The sequence below is a fragment of the Pristiophorus japonicus genome, chromosome 10, assembly GCF_044704955.1.
Source record: "Pristiophorus japonicus isolate sPriJap1 chromosome 10, sPriJap1.hap1, whole genome shotgun sequence".
NCBI lineage: Eukaryota > Metazoa > Chordata > Chondrichthyes > Pristiophoridae > Pristiophorus > Pristiophorus japonicus.
In genome coordinates this window covers 219,835,448-219,852,311 of record NC_091986.1, presented here as the reverse complement: position 1 = coordinate 219,852,311, position 16,864 = coordinate 219,835,448, and the positions used below count along the sequence as shown (strand labels likewise).

At 51.3% G+C, this 16,864-nt stretch overlaps 1 protein-coding gene across 1 annotated transcript in view; it reads right to left on the bottom strand.

The window, feature by feature from the left end:
- Window positions 1-1,461: 1,461 nt before the first annotated feature.
- Window positions 1,462-16,864, bottom strand: part of phox2a (paired like homeobox 2A) — a 250,471-nt gene continuing 235,068 nt past the window's right edge. Inside the window, exons 3-4 of the mRNA XM_070892580.1 lie at window positions 7,776-7,963; window positions 1,462-1,878 (exon numbers count right to left, since the gene is read on the bottom strand). Of these exons, the coding sequence (XP_070748681.1) occupies window positions 1,462-1,878; window positions 7,776-7,963 (605 nt within the window). The remainder of the gene's footprint in view (window positions 1,879-7,775; window positions 7,964-16,864) is intronic.

The following is a 16,864-nucleotide window of genomic DNA, read 5'->3' as shown; positions in this document are numbered from 1 at the left end:
AGCTCGAAAAACCCCTTGCTGTTCAACCACAACGGAAGGTGAAGTCCTGATGGGTGATCAAAGTGATGTGGAGTAAAGGGTTAAACTCCGACACGGACTAGATGGGCCGAATGGCCTGTTTTCCTGCATTTATTTCTATCACAGAATCTCACAGCACAGCAGGAGGCCATTCGGCCCATCGTGCCTGTGCTGGCTCTGTGAGAGAGTGATCCAGTTAGTCCCACTCCCCCCCGCTCTCTCCCCACAGCCCGGCAAGTTTCTCCTTTTCAAGTATTTATCCAATTCTGGTTTGAAAGTTGCTATTGAATCTGCTCCCATTGTCCTTTCAGGCAGCGCATTCCCGATCACAGCAACTCGCTGCGTAAAGAAAGTTCTCCTCGTCTCCGCTGTGTAGGAAGGAGTTCAGACCGACTGAGGGTTCGGGACCCAGGGGCTCACCCAGACCCGCTGAGGCCAAGTGGAGCATTGGGGCATTCGGGGACATGTTTACTGAGGGACGCTGCTATCACAGAGCACCAACCCGGGAGGGAGGCCTTCACTGTACAAGGCAGAGCGAGAGTCCCAAATCCGGAGACACAAGGCCTGAATCCCAAAGCCTGAGTCCCAAGGCCCGAAGCCCAAGTCCCAAGGCCCAAAGCCTGAGTCCCAAGGCCCGAAGCCCAAGTCCCAAAGCCTGAGTCCCAAGGCCCGAAGCCTAAGTCCCAAGGCCCAAAGCCTGAGTCCCAAGGCCCGAAGCCCAAGGCCCAAAGCCTGAGTCCCAAGGCCCGAAGCCCAAGTCCCAAGGCCCAAAGCCTGAGTCCCAAGGCCCGAAGCCCAAGTCCCAAAGCCTGAGTCCCAAGGCCCGAAGCCCAAGGCCCGAAGCCCAAGTCCCAAGGCCCGAAGCCCGAGGCCCAAAGCCTGAGTCCCAAGGCCCGAAGCCCAAGTCCCAAGGCCCAAAGCCTGAGTCCCAAGGCCCGAAGCCCAAGTTCCAAGGCCTGAAGCCCAAGTCCCAAGGCCCAAAGCCTGAGTCCCAAGGCCCGAAGCCCGAGTCCCAAGGCCCAAAGCCTGAGTCCCAAGGCCCAAAGCCTGAGTCCCAAGGCCCGAAGCCCAAGTTCCGAGGCCTGAGGCCTGAAGCCCAAGGCCCAAAGCCCAAGTCCCAAGGCCTGAGTCCCAAGGCCCGAAGCCCAAGTCCCAAGGCCTGAGTCCCAAGGCCCAAAGCCTGAGTCCCAAGGCCCGAAGCCCAAGTCCCAAGGCCTGAGTCCCAAGGCCTGAGTCCTGAGGACAGGGTGGGGCCGTGCGGCAGGGCACGTTGGGGGAAAATGCCACCTGTGCCCACGGGGACCGTTAAGGCAACAACGCTCTTTCCTCTGAGGCGCGAACAAATGCAATGGAGAGAGAGAGAGAGAGAGAGAGAGAGAAAACATGAAGGGGAGGCGGGAGGAGGAGGATTGGGTGTGTGGTCCAGCCCACCGCGCGCTCTCTCTAGAATAGGTTAGGTTTGAGCACGTTGGACTTTCTGTGCAAGGTGGAGAGCACGCCGGCAAAGGGGCCTGTCAGGCTGTCGCTGGGATGCCAGGCCTGAGCTTTGAGCAGGTCGGTGGTGGGCCAGGCTGGGGCCTTCATGGACTGGGAGCTATTGGGGCTGGGCATGTTGACGGGGGCATGGGGACTGCTGCTGGAGATGGGGCCCGAGGAGGTGGAGGAGGAGGAGGAGGAGGAAGAGGAAGAGGAGCAGGCAGGGTTGGCTGTGCTGTCTGGGTCGGTGCACTTGGCCTCCTTGGAGTCGTCTTCTTCGGAGAGCAGGTCGGGCTTCTTGCCGGCAGCATTGCCACCGTTCCCCTTCGAGTTGGCGGCTCTCTCCTGCTTGCGGAATTTGGCCCGTCGGTTCTGGAACCAAACCTGGAACAAAACGGGAAAAAGGCACGTCAGGAAGTGGAGTCACAAAAGAGCGGCTTCAATAGGGTAGACAACAACAACAAATTGCATTTATGTAGCACCCATAACGTCATAAAACGTCCCAAGGCGATTGTAATGTTTTTGCTTCATGGGTCCTTTGGTTAAGAATTCATAGCAACACATTGCTGTTAAGAACTAGTTGGTTTCCACCAGGCTCACAACTGCATACCTCATCGTGGATCCCCCAAACCCAACTGGCTGGGGTTTTATTGAGTCTTGTGAACATCACGTGACTGGCTAAGCCACTCCCAACTCAACAGCTCTACAAACCTGTGAGAATACATTACAGCGATTCACAGGAGGTTGATCAAACAAACCGAGCCACATAGGGAGATATTAATGCAGGCGATCAAAAGCTTGGTCAAAGAGGTAGGTTTTAAGGAGCGTCTTAAAGGAAGAAAGAGAATCAGAGAGGTTTAGGGAGGGAGTTCCAGAGCTTGGGGCCCAGGCAGCTGAAGGCACGGCCACCGATGGTGGAGCGATGGAAATCAGGGGATGCTCAAGAGGCCAGAGTTGGAAGTGAGCAGACATCTCGGGGGTTGTGAGGCTGGAGGAGATTACAGAGATAGGGAGAGGAGAAATCATGGAGGGATTTGCAAATAAGGATGAGAATTTTAACATCGAAGCGTTGCTTAACCGGGAGCCAATGTAGGTCAGCGAGCACAAGACAAGATGTTTCCACATCAAGAGAAGATCCGACAGGCTTTAAAATTACGAAAGGGTTTGCTCGGGTAGATGTACAGAAGGTGTTCCCACTTGTGGAGGAGACCAGAACCAGGGGCCATCAATATAAGACAGTCACTAATAAATCCCATAGGGAATTCAGGAGAAACTTCTTTACCCAGAGAGTGGTGAGAATATGGAACATTCGACACAATCTCTCAACATAAGACAGCCCTCTCATCCCAGGAATCAATCCAGTGAACCTTTGTTGTACCGCCTCCAAGGCAAGTATATCCTTCCTTAGATAAGGAGACCCAAACTGTGCACAGTACTCCAGGTGTGGTCTCACCAGGGCCCTGTACAATTGTAGCAAGACTTCCTTACTCTTATACTCCAACCCCCTTGCAATAAAGGATAACATACCATTTGCCTTCCTTAGTGCTTGCTGTACCTGAATGCTCGCTGTCTGTGTTTCTTACGCAAGGGACATTCGTATCTCTCTGAACACTAACATTTAAATGTTTCTCACCATTTACAAAATATTCTGTTTTTCTATTCTTTCTACCAAAGTGAATAACCTCACATTTCCCCACATTATACTCCATCATCAGCATAGGCAGTGCCTCGGAATCGAGGAAGACTTGCTTCCGCTCTAAAAGTGAGTTCTCAGGTGACTGAACAGTCCAATATGGGAATCACAGTCTCTGTCACGGGTGGGACAGACAGTGGTTGAAGGAAAGGGAGGGTGGGACTGGTTTGCCGCACGCTCCTTCCGCTGCCTGCGCTTGTTTTCTGCATGCTCTCGACGACGAGACTCGAGGTGCTCAGCGCCCTCCCGGATGCACTTCCTCCACTTAGGGCGGTCTTTGGCCAGGGACTCCCAGGTGTCGGTGGGGATGTTGCACTTTATCAGGGAGGCTTTGAGGGTGTCCTTGTAACGTTTCCTCTGCCCACCTGGGGCTCGCTTGCTGTGTAGGAGTTCCGAGTAGAGCGCTTGGTTTGGGAGTCTTGTGTCGGACATGCGGACAATGTGGCCCGCCCAGCGGAGCTGGTCGAGTGTGGTCAGTGCTCCATCTGCCACCTTACTGCCCACTCACGATATCCCTTTGTGGATGCTTTGTGTTCTCCTCACAGCTTGCTGTCCCATCTAACTTTTTATCGTCAGTAAACTTGGATACATTACACTTGATCCCTTCATCTAGGTCAAGAATATAGATTATAAATAGCTGAGGCCCCAGCACTGATCCTTGCAGCACCCCACTAGTTACAGCCTGCCAACCCGAAAATGACCTATTTATCCCTACTCTGTTTTCTGTCCATTAACCAATCCTCTATCCGTGCTAATGCATTACCTCCAATCTCATGAGCCCTTATCTTGTGTAATAATCTTTTATGTGACACCTTATCGAATGCCTTTTGGAAATCCAAATATACTACATCCACTGGTTCCCCTTTATCTACCCTGCTAGTTACATCCTCAAAAAACTCTAATAAATTTGTTAAACATGATTTCTCTTTCATAAAACCATGTTGACTCTGCCTAATCATGTTATGATTATCTAAGTGCCCTGATACCACTTCCTTAACAATGGATATCAGCATTTTCCCGATGACTGATGTCAGGCTAACTGGCCTGTAGTTCCCTGTTTTCTCTCTCCCTCCTTTCTTGAATAGCGGGGTTGCATTTGCTACTTTCTAATCCGCTGGGACTGTTCTACAATCTAGAGAATTTTGAAAGATCACAACCCAATGCATCCACAGTCATCTCTTTTAGAACACTAGGATAAGAACATAAGAACATAGAAATAGGAGCAGGAGTAGGCCATTCGGCCCCTCGAGCCTGCTCCGCCATTTAATACATAAGAACATAAGAATTAGGAACAGGAGTAGGCCATCTAGCCCCTCGAGCCTGCTCCGCCACTCAACAAGATCATGGCTGATCTGGCCGTGGACTCAGCTCCACTTACCCGCCCGCTCCCCGTAACCCTTAATTCCCTTATTGGTTAAAAATATATCTATCTGTGACTTGAATACATTCAATGAGCTAGCCTCAACTGCTTCCCTGGGCAGAGAATTCCACAGATTCACAACCCTCTGGGAGAAGAAATTCCTTCTCAACTCGGTTTTAAATTGGCTCCACCGTATTTTGAGGCTGTGCCCCCTAGTTCTAGTCTCCCCTACCAGTGGAAACAACCTCTCTGCCTCTATCTTGTCTATCCCTTTCATTATTTTAAATGTTTCTATAAGATCACCCCTCATCCTTCTGAACTCCAACGAGTAAAGACTCAGTCTACTCAATCTATCATCATAAGGTAACCCCCTCATCTCCGGAATCAGCCTGGTGAATCGTCTCTGTATCCCCTCCAAAGCTAGTATATCCTTCCTTAAGGTGACCAAAACTGCACGCAGTACTCCAGGTGCGGCCTCACCAATACCCTATACAGTTGCAGCAGGACCTCCCTGCTTTTGTACTCCATCCCTCTCGCAATGAAGGCCAACATTCCATTCACCTTCCTGATTACCTGCTGCACCTGCAAACTAACTTTTTGGGATTCATGCACAAGGACCCCCAGGTACCTCTGCACCGCAGCATGTTGTAATTTCTCCCCATTCAAATAATATTCCCTTTTACTGTTTTTTTTTTCCAAGATGGATGACCGCACATTTTCCGACATTGTATTCCATCTGCCAAACCTTAGCCCATTCGCTTAACCTATCTAAATCTCTTTGCAGCCTCTCTGTGTCCTCTACACAACCCACTTTCCCACTAATCTTTGTGTCATCTGCAAATTTTGTTACACTACACTCTGTCCTCTCTTCCAGATCATCTATGAATATTGTAAACAGTTGTGGTCCCAGCACTGATCCCTGTGGCACACCATTAACCACTGATTTCCAACCCAAAAAGGACCCATTTATCCCGACTCTCTGCTTTCTGTTAGCCAGCCAATTCTCTATCCATGCTAATACATTTCCGCTGACTCCGCGTACCTTTATCTTCTGCAGTAACCTTTTGTGTGGCACCTTATCAAATGCCTTTTGGAAATCCAAATACACCACATCCATCGGTACACCTCTATCCACCATGCTCGTTATATCCTCAAAGAATTCCAGTAAATTAGTTAAACATGATTTCCCCTTCATGAATCCATGTTGCGTCTGCTTGATTGCACTATTCCTATCTAGATGTCCCGCTATTTCTTCCTTAATGATAGCTTCAAGCATTTTCCCCATTACAGATGTTAAACTAACCGGATCATGGCTGATCCGATCATGGACTCAGCTCCACTTCCCTGCCCGCTCCCCATAACCCCTTATCCCCTTATCGCTCAAAAATCTGTCTATCTCTGTCTTAAATTTATTCAATGACCCGGCTTCCACAGCTCTCTGAGGCAGCAAATTCCACAGATTTACAACCCTCTGAGAGAAGAAATTTCTCCTCATCTCAGTTTTAAATGGGCGGCCCCTTATTCTAAGACTATGTCTCCTAGTTCTAGTCTCCCCCATCAGTGGAAACATCCTCTCTGCATCCACCTTGTCAAGCCCCCTCATAATCTTATACGTTTCGATAAGGTCACCTCTCATTCTTCTGAACTCCAATGAGTAGAGGCCCAACCTACTCAACCTTTCCTCATAAGTCAACCCCCTCATCTCCGGAATCAACCGAGTGAACCTTCACTGAACTGCCTCCAAAGCAAATATATCCTTTCGTAAATATGGAAACCAAAACTGCACGCAGTATTCCAGTGGCCTCATCAATACCCTGTATAAATGTAGCAAGACTTTCCTGCTTTTATATTCCATCCCCTTTGCAATAAAGGCCAAGATATCATTTGCCTTCCTGATCACTTGCTGTTCCTTCATACTAATCTTTTGTGTTTCATGCTCAAGGACCCCCAGGTCCAGAGGATATGTCAGCTTTTAGATCCATTAATTTCTCTAGTACTTTTTCTCTACTTATCTTAATTGCATTAAGTTCCACATGCTCATTAGACCCTTTGGTTTTACATCAGTTTAGGTACGCTCTTTGCGTCTTCTACTGTGAAGACAGATACAAAATATTTGTTTAATGTTTCTGCCATTTCCTTATTTCCATAATAATTTCTCCTGCCTCAGACGCTAAGAGAACAATGTTTACTTTTGCTACTCTCTTCATTTTTACATACTGTTACAATCTCTTACAATCTGTTTTTATATTTCTTGCTAGTTTTCTCTCAGTCTATTTTTCACTTTTTTATCAATTTTTTGGTCATCCTTTACTAGTTTCTGAATCTCTCCCAATTCTCAGGCTTACTATATGCTTCGCAAATTTATAAGCTTCTGCCTTCATTCTAATGTTGCCCCTCCGACAGTGTGGCACTCCCTCAGTACCGCCCCTCCAACAGTGCGGCGCTCCCTCAGTACTGCCCCTCCGACAGTGCGGCGCTCCCTCAGTACTGCCCCTCCGACAGTGCGGAGCTCCCTCAGTACCGCCCGTCCGACAGTGCGGCGCTCCCTCAGTACCGCCCCTCCAACAGTGCGGCGCTCCCTCAGTACCGCCCCTCCAACAGTGCGGCGCTCCCTCAGTACCGCCCCTCCAACAGTGCGGCGCTCCCTCAGTACTGCCCCTCCGACAGTGCGGCGCTCCCTCAGTACCGCCCCTCCAACAGTGCGGCGCTCCCTCAGTACTGCCCCTCTGACAGTGCAGCATTCCCTCAGCACTGCCCCTCCGACAGTGCGGCGCTCCCTCAGCACTGCCCCTCCGACAGTGCGGCGCTCCCTCAGTACTGCCCCTCCGACACTGCGGCGCTCCCTCAGTACTGCCCCTCCAACAGTGCGGTGCTCCCTCAGGAGTGCCCCTCCGACACTGCGGCGCTCCCTCAGTACTGCCCCTCCGACACTGCGGCGCTCCCTCAGTACTGCCCCTCCGACACTGCGGCGCTCCCTCAGTACTGACCCTCCGACACTGCGGCGCTCCCTCAGTACTGCCCCTCCGACACTGCGGCGCTCCCTCAGTACTGCCCCTCCGACACTGCGGCGTTCCCTCAGTACTTCACTGGGAGTGTCAGCCTAGATTTTGTGCTCAAGTCTCCGGAGTGGGACTTGAACCCACGACCTTCTGACTCAGAGGGAGAGTGCTACCCCCTGAGCTCCATGTGAGAAACAGCGGATGTAGGATGATGGTAAATGCGGCTTACCTGGACCCGGGCCTCGGTCAGATCGATCTTCAGTGCCAGCTCCTCCCGGGTATAGATGTCGGGATAGTGTGTCTCTGCAAACACTCGCTCCAGCTCCTTCAGCTGCGAGCTGGTGAACGTTGTCCGAATCCTCCGCTGCTTCCGTTTCTCGTTGATCCCGCCGTGATCCGTGAAGAACTTGTACGGAACTTAGACCAACAGAAAAGCAGACGTCAAAGACTGACCACCATTGCTCGAACCGACCCAGACTGGGATGAAGCGCACTCAGTAAAAACCTTGCACGGGATTTCAAAATAATCAGGAGTAAATAAAGAGGAAGTATTTCCAGTGGCGGGAGGGTCGGTAACCAGAGGACACAGATTGGCAAAAGACCCAGAGGGTTGTTATACAGTGAACAATAAGAACATAAGAAATAGGAGCAGGAGTTGGCCATTCGGCCCCTCGAGCCTGCTCCACCATTTAATACGATCATGGCTGATCTGATCATGGACTCAGCTCCACTTCCCCGCCCGCTCCCCATAACCCTTCACTCCCTTATCGCTCAACAATCTGTCTATCTCCACCTTAAATATATTCAATGACCCAGCCCCCACAGCTCTCTGGGGCAGAGAATTCCAAAGACTCACGACCCTCTGAGAGAAGAAGTTCCTCCTCATCTCAGTTTTAAATGAACAACCCCTTATTTTGAAACTCTGCCCTCTAGTTCTAGTCTCCCGCACGAGGGGAAACATCCTCTCTGCATCCTCCTTGTCGAGCCCCCCTCAGAATCTTAGACGTTTCAATAGATCACCTCTCATTCTTCTCAACTCCAATGAGTATAGGCCCAACCTGCTCAACCTTTCCTCATAAGACAATCCCTTCATCTCAGAGATCAACCTCATGAACCTTCTCTGAACTGCCTCCAACACAAGTACATCCTACATTAAAAACAGAGACCTAAACTGTATTCCAGGTGAGTTGTTGTGATCGGGAACGCGCTGCCTGAAAGGGCGGTGGGAGCAGATTCAATAGTGACTTTCAAACTGGAGTTGCATAAATACTCGAAAAGTGCCGGGCTGTGGTGAAAGAGCGGGGGGAGTGGGACTAATAGAAACATAGAAACATAGAAATTAGGTGCAGGAGTAGGCCATTCGGCCCTTCAAGCCTGCACCACCATTCAATATGATCATGGCTGATTATTCACCTCAGTACCCGTTTCCTGCTTTGGATCGCTCTGTCACAGAGCCAGCACAGGCACGATGGGCCGAATGGCCTCCTTCTGTGCTGTATCGTTCTATGAAGACTTTAATTCCTGTTCACAATCCTTACTTCCTTTTGTCACAAGTATTGGTCACACATTACTGCAAATTACTATGTCAACATTTAACTGTCACAATGTAGTTTCGAGGCTATGGCCACCAGGTGGCGGTGCGGAGCAAGTTTCTAGAAGCCACTCGCTCAACTCCTTCATCGTGTCTTATCTTAAAGGAAAACTTATATCCATCAGCTGACAACACCATTAGCAATTAATTATATATTAATTAAAATCTTTTGTTAGCCTCCCCCATCCTAACCCATCTCTGAAAGGCGCTCACTCAGGCTGGGGCAGACGTCCGCATGCACTGGGAGCTCTTCCTTAACTCTCCCAAGTGGCTTTCTTTGGGGTTAGGGGGCAGAATCCATTTGGACTGTGAAGGACCTCAGCCCATGCTCAGACATTGCCACTTTACAGCAAGAGACCCCGATAGCAAGTGAGATAAATGTTTCCGATTATGAGGGAATTCAAAACGTGCAGCCATCAATGTAAGACAGTCACTAATAAATCCAATGGGGAATTCAGGGGCAACTTCTTTACCCAGAGAGCGGTGAGAATGTGAAACTCGCTGCCAAGGGGAGGGATTGAAGAGAATAGTATCGATGCATTTAAGGGGAAGCTGGATAAACACATGAGGGAGAAAGGAATAGAAGGAGATGGTGATGGGGTGAGATGGAGAGGGGTGGGAGGGGGCTGGTGTGGAGCATAAACCCCGGCACGGAGCGGGTGGACCCAGTGGCCTGTTTCTGTGCTACACACTCTACGTAACTTGCCTGATCTTCCCTTCCCCTAGCCGGGGGACACCGATACTAGCTGTCTTTATAGCTGAGAACCGTACTCACGGTGCTATCTAAGGAGATGCAATTAAATTCTTTATTACGTCCAGCTGTTATATTGTAAATCTCTATGTCGATATTTCCTGTTCAATTTTGCTGTCAATGATCACAGTGTAGTTACGGTCTCTGGCCACTCGATGGTGCTGTGGAGTGAGCTCACCCATGCCCTTCACCTTGTAACTATTTACCCCTCTGTAACATCGCCCGACTCCGACCCTGCCTCAGTTCATCTGCTGCTCAAACCCTAATCCATGCCTTTGTTACCTCCAGACTTTATTATTTCAACCTACACCTGGCTGGCCTCCCACATTCTACCCTCCGTAAACTAGAGGTGATCCAAAACTCGGCTGCCCCATGTCCTAACTCATACCAAGTCCCGCTCACCCATCACCCCCTGTGCTCGCTGCACCTTGTCCTAACTCGCACCGAGTCCCGCTCACCCATCGCCCCCGTGCCCCGTGTCCTAACTTGCACCGAGTCCCGCTCACCCATCACCCCCTGTGCCCCGTGTCCTAATTCACACCAAGTCTCGCTCACCCATCACCCCCAGTGCTCGCTGCCCTGTGTCCTAACTCGCACCAAATCCCGCTCACCCATCACCCCCTGTGCTCGCTGCCCTGTGTCCTAACTCGCACTGAGTCCCGCACACCCATCACCCCCTGTGCTCGCTGACCTACATTGGCTCCCGGTTAAGCAACGCCTCGATTTCAAAATTCTCATCCTTGTTTACAAATCCCTCCATGGCCTCACCCGGCCCTTTCTCTGTAATCTCCTCCAGCCCCACAAACCTCCGAGATCTCTTCACTCCTTTAATTCTGCCCTCCTGAGCATCCCTGATTATAATCGCTCAACCATCGGGTCCGTGCCCTCAGTTGCTCTGGAACTCCCTCCCTAAACCTCTCCGCCTCTCTTTCCTTCTTCAAGACGCTCCTTAAAACCGACCTCTTTAGGTCATCTGTTCTAATATCTCTTTATGTGGCTTGTGTCAAATATTGTCTTATTATGCTCCTGTGAAACCCCTTGGGACGTTATATATGTTAAAGGCGCTGTATAAATGCAAGTGACATAAAAGCATAAGAAATAGCAGCAGTAGTAGGCCATACGGCCCCTCGAGCCTGCTCCGCCATTTAATACGATCATGGCTGATCCGATCATGGACTCAGCTCCACTTCCCCGCCCGCTCCCCATAACCCCTTATTCCTTATCGGTTAAGAAACCATCTATTTCTGTCTTAAATTTATTCAATGTCCCAGTTTCCACAGCTCTCTGAGGCAGCGAATTCCACAGATTTACAACCCTCTGAGAGAAGAAATTCCTCCTCATCTCAGTTTTAAATGGGCGGCCCCTTATTCTAAGATCATGCCCCCTAGTTCTAGTCTCCCCCATCAGTGGAAACATCCTCTCTGCATCCATCTTGTCAAGCCCCCTCATAATCTTATACGTTTCGATAAGATCGCCTCTCATTCTTCTGAACTCCAATGAGTAGAGGCCCAACCTACTATTGTTGTTGTATGTTTAAAAAAATTAGGCATCAGCTGATTGTGGACAAGAGATTAAGAAAACCTCCCATTAGGTAGCAGATGTTAGTGGAACCTCTGTATGTTTTGAGGGAACATTATTGTATCCAAAGTGTGTAAATCTGCAGCAACGTATCTACTGACGACGTATGGATAAATATATAGTGGTTAAATCTTTGCTCAATTTACCAATCAAGCGGCTGGCGAGAGGGCAGGTTCCTGTCTCAGAGAGGGCAGCACGAGAAAAACTAACTCCGACTCACTCCACTTCTAGACGTATTGGTGAAGCCTCCCCCTGCTGATCGACCTGAGCCATGAGTCACCGCCTCGTCGGGCTGGGAATCCCGTCCATGGGAACGAATTCCGTCTTCGGTTAAACAGAAAGGGAAGGGCAGGAGAACTTTACATGGAATGGGTAACGGCCATTTAACGCTCTGTCCCCCACAGCCCATGTACACTCTCCCCTATCACTGACTCCCCCCACCCATTTAATCCCCTCCCACAACCCATGTACACTCTCCCCTATCACTGACTCCACCCATCCATTTAATCCCCTCCCACAGCCCATGTACACTCTCCCCTATCACTGACTCCACCCATCCATTTAATCCCCTCCCACAGCCCATGTACTCTCTCCCCTATCACTGACTCCACCCACCCATTTAATCCCCTCCCACAGCCCATGTACACTCTCCCCTATCACTGACTCCCCCCACCCATTTAATCCCCTCCCACAACCCATGTACACTCTCCCCTATCACTGACTCCACCCATCCATTTAATCCCCTCCCACAGCCCATGTACACTCTCCCCTATCACTGACTCCCCCCATCCATTTAATCCCCTCCCACAACCCATGTACACTCTCCCCTATCACTGACTCCACCCATCCATTTAATCCCCTCCCACAGCCCATGTACACTCTCCCCTATCACTGACTCCCCCCATCCATTTAATCCCCTCCCACAACCCATGTACACTCTCCCCTATCACTGACTCCACCCATCCATTTAATCCCCTCCCACAGCCCATGTACTCTCTCCCCTATCACAGACTCCCCCCACCCATTTAATCCCCTCCCACAGCCCATGTACACGGTTTAACATCTCATCTGAAAGACGGCACGTCAGACAGTGGGGCGCTCCCTCAGTACTGCCCCTCCGACAGCGCGGCACTCCCTCAGTACTGCCCCTCCGACAGTGCGGCGCTCCCTCAGCACTGCCCCTCCGACAGTGCGGCGCTCCCTCAGCACTGCCCCTCCGACAGTGCGGCACTCCCTCAGCACTGCCCCTCCGACAGTGCGGCGCTCCCTCAGCACTGCCCCTCCGACAGTGCGGCGCTCCCTCAGCACTGCCCCTCCGACAGTGCGGCGCTCCCTCAGCACTGCACTGGGTGTGTCAGCCTAGAATTTTGTGCTCAAGTCTCTGGAGTGGGACCTGAACCCACGACCTTCTGACTTAAGTGGGCCTTCTGAAGAATAAGTCATTGAGGATAAGACAGGGAGACTGTACTGCCCTCGAAAATATATATTTACATATATATATGTATATAGTGGGAAAAATATATAATCGTGACTAAAATCCTATAGGGAATTCAGGAGAAACCTCTTTACCCAGAGAGCGGTGAGAATGTGGAACTTGCTGCCACAGGGAGGGGTTGAGGCGAATAGTATCGATGCATTTAAGGAGAGGCTAGATAAACACATGAGGGAGACAGGAATAGAAGGATATGGTGATGGGGTGAGATGGAGAGGGGTGGGAGGGGGCTGGTGTGGAGCATAAACACCGGCACGGAGCATAAATGTCTGTTTCAGTGATATAGACTTGATGTAAACCAGGAAGAAATCTATGACACATCAGGAGGTAGCAAGTGCTGACGTCTCCTTTCACCCCTGGGCCAAATAGCCCAGAGGACAGTCTGTTCTTTATTGGCGATCTCCAATCAGCGTTCTGCCTTTGTGTTTGTTCAATGTCAGGATGTGAGTGTCGCTGGTAAGGCTGGCCCCATCCCCAGTGGCCCTGAGAAGATGGTGGTAAGCCACCTTCTTGAACTGAGGGGCCACTTCAGAGGGGCAGTTAAGAGTCAACCCGGTGGGTGTGGGACTGGAGTCACATATAGGCCCAGCCCGGGTAAGGATGGCAGGTTTTCTTCCCTAAAGGGGCATCAGTGAACCAGTTGGGTTTTTACGACAATGCGACAGATTCACAGACACTTTTACTGACACCAGAAATTTGATTAACAGATTTATTTTTTAAACTTATTTCAGATTCTCAAATGAACACGCTGGGATTCGAATTCCCATTCTCGGAATTATTAGTCCAATAATTTAACCCCGACACCACCAGTCCCCAGACGCTGAGGGTGAGGGGCTTCGAGTGATGCTGCTTTGGGGGTCAATCTCTAACCTCGTGAGTCTATCGCCTGAAACCGCACGTCATTCATCACTGACTGACACTGATTGGTTAATCTCATCGCCAGCCGACCGACACAGGCTGCTGGGGGCGTGGGGAGAGGGCGGGGGTAGGGAGAGGGGGGTGGGGAGAGGGTGGGGAGTGGAGGATGGGAGGGAGGATGTGGAGGGGGGTCACAAGTCATTGGTGCAGCCACTGGGCGCTGGATAATGTGCCCCTGCCCCTTGGCCCTCTTCCCTGCCCCTTGCCCTCTACCCCTGCCCCCTGCCCCCTCTCCCATGCCCCTGCCCCTGCCCTAGCCGCTTGCCCCCTGCCCCGCCCCCTTCCCCCTCCCCCTTGCCCCCTGCCCCGCCCCTTCCCCCTGCCGTTTGCACCCACCCCCTTCCCCCTGCCCCTTGCCCCCTGCTCCTTCCGCTGCCCCTTTCCCCCTGCCCCCGCCCCTTCCCCTGCCCCTGTCCTCTGCCCCTTGCCCCTTCCCCCTGCCTTTGCCCTCTGCCCCTGTCCCCTGCCCCCTGCCTTTGCCCCTGCCCCTTCCCCTTGCCCCCTTGACCCCTGCCCCTGCCTCCTGCCCCCTCTCTCCTGCCCCTGCCCCCTGCCACTTTCCCCTTGCCCCCTGCCACTGGCCCTTCCCTTTGCCCCTTCCCCCGTCCCCCTGCCCCTGCCTCCGCCCCCTTCCCCTGCCCCTTGACCCATACCTTTGCCCCCTGCCACTTTCCCCTTGCCCCCTGCCACTGGCCTTTGCCTCTTGCCCCCTCCCCAGCGATCCCCCGTGGACCAAAGCTGAGGCTAGTTTGGCCTCACTGCCCCAGTATGCCTCCGATACCCAGCCCTGAGAGGGAGAGAGCACAGGCAGGAAGGTCAATTCAAGAACAAGGAACAAATGCAGAATCTCACAGCACAGGAGGATGCCATTCGGCCCATCGTTCCTGTGCCGGCTCTGTGACAGAGCGATCCAATCAGTCCCACTCCTCCCGCTCTTTCCCCACAGCCTGGCAAATTTCTCCTTCACATGTATTTATCCAATTCCCTGTTTGAAAGTCACTATTGAATCTGCTCCCACCGCCCTTTCAGGCAGCGCGTTCCCGATCACAACAACTCGTTGCGGTAAAACATTCTCCTCAACTCCCCCTCTGGTTCCATCGCCGATTATCGTCAATCTGTGTCCCTCCGGTTACCGACCCTCCTGCCCCTGGGAACAGTGTCTCTCGATCTACTCCATCAAATCAGTGAACCGCATCCTCCTTTAGTCCAGTCGCTGTGACGGCCACTTGGGGGGTGCTCCTTGGGATGTGGTGCCGAGTCACACAGAGCTGGGGGTCCCAGGGTAGTGAGGGGAATGTCAGACATCAGCTGCCCCTCCTCACTCACCCGGGACACCGGCCAGGAAGCTGTTCTGGTCACCGGGCCAGGACCGCAGCCCTGCTTGGTCACCACGCACCCCGCAGTCGAATAGCCCGACAACACCATCATCCAGGCTGGTTCATGGGTGGTCACACGGGCATGGAACCGGGCTCTGTGTACCTGCCCCTGGGGCAAGGACTCAGGCTTCCTCAGGGAGGGCAGGAGCTCTGTCTTAAACAACACTTGCTTTTGAATAGACTCACATCTCTCTCCCTCTGTTCTTCTGTCTCTCTCTCTCTCTCTCTCTGAATCTCTCTCTCTTTGTCTCTCGCTCTCTGTCTCTCTCTCTATCTCTCTCTCTCTCTCTGTCTCTCTCTCTCGCTGTCTCTCTTTCTCTGTCTCTCTGTCTCTCGTTCTCTCTTTTTCTCTCTCTTTCTCTCTCTGTCTGCCTCTCTGTCTCTCTCTCTTTCTCTCTGTCTCTCTCTCTGTCTAGTTAAATCTCTGTCTATCTCTCTTTCTCTCTCTCTCTCTCTTTCTCTCTCTCTCTCTCTCTTTCTCTTTCTCTCTCTGTCTCTCTCTGGCACTCTGTCTCTCTCTCTCTATCTTTCTCTCTGTCTCTCTTTCTCTCTCTCTCTCTCTCTGTCTCTCTCTCTCTGTCTCTCTCTCTCTGTCGCTCTCTCTCTGTGTCTCTGTCTCTCTTTCTCTCTGTCTGTCTGTCTCTCTCTGTCACTCTCTCTCTCTCTCTCTCTGCCTCTCTTTCTCTCTGTCTGTCTGTCTGTCTCTCTCTCTCTCTTTCTCTCTGTCTCTCACTCTGCCTCTCTCTGTCATAAGAACATAAGAACATAAGAATTAGGAACAGGAGTAGACCATCTAGCCCCTCGAGCCTGCTCCGCCATTCAACAAGATCATGGCTGATCTGGCCGTGGACTCAGCTCCACTTACCCGCCCGCTCCCCATAACCCTTAATTCCCTTATTGGTTAAAAATCTATCTATCTGTGATTTGAATACATTCAATGAGCTAGCCTCAATTGCTTACTTGGGCAGAGAATTCCACAGATTCACAACCCTCTGGGAGAAGAAATTCCTTCTCAACTCGGTTTTAAATTGGCTCCCCCGTATTTTGAGGCTGTGCCCCCTAGTTCTAGTCTCCCCTACCAGTGGAAACAACCTCTCTGCCTCTATCTTGTCTATCCCTTTCATTATTTTAAATGTTTCTATAAGATCACCCCTCATCCTTCTGAACTCCAACGAGTAAAGACCCAGTCTACTCAATTTATCATCATAAGGTAACCCCCTCATCTCCGGAATCAGCCTAGTGAATCGTCTCTGTACCCCCTCCAAAGCTAGTATATCCTTCCTTAAGAAAGGTGACCAAAACTGCATGCAGTACTCCAGGTGCGGCCTCACCAATACCCTGTACAGTTGCAGAAGGACCTCCCTGCTTTTGTACTCCATCCCTCTCGCAATGAAGGCCAACATTCCATTCGCCTTCCTGATTACCTGCTGCACCTGCAAACTAACTTTTTGGGATTCATGCACAAGGACCCCCAGGTCCCTCTGCACCGCAGCATGTTGTAATTTCTCCCCATTCAAATAATATTCCCTTTTATTGTTTTTTTTCCAAGGTGGATGACCTCACATTTTCCGACATTGTATTCCATCTGCCAAACCTTAGCCCATTCGCTTAAC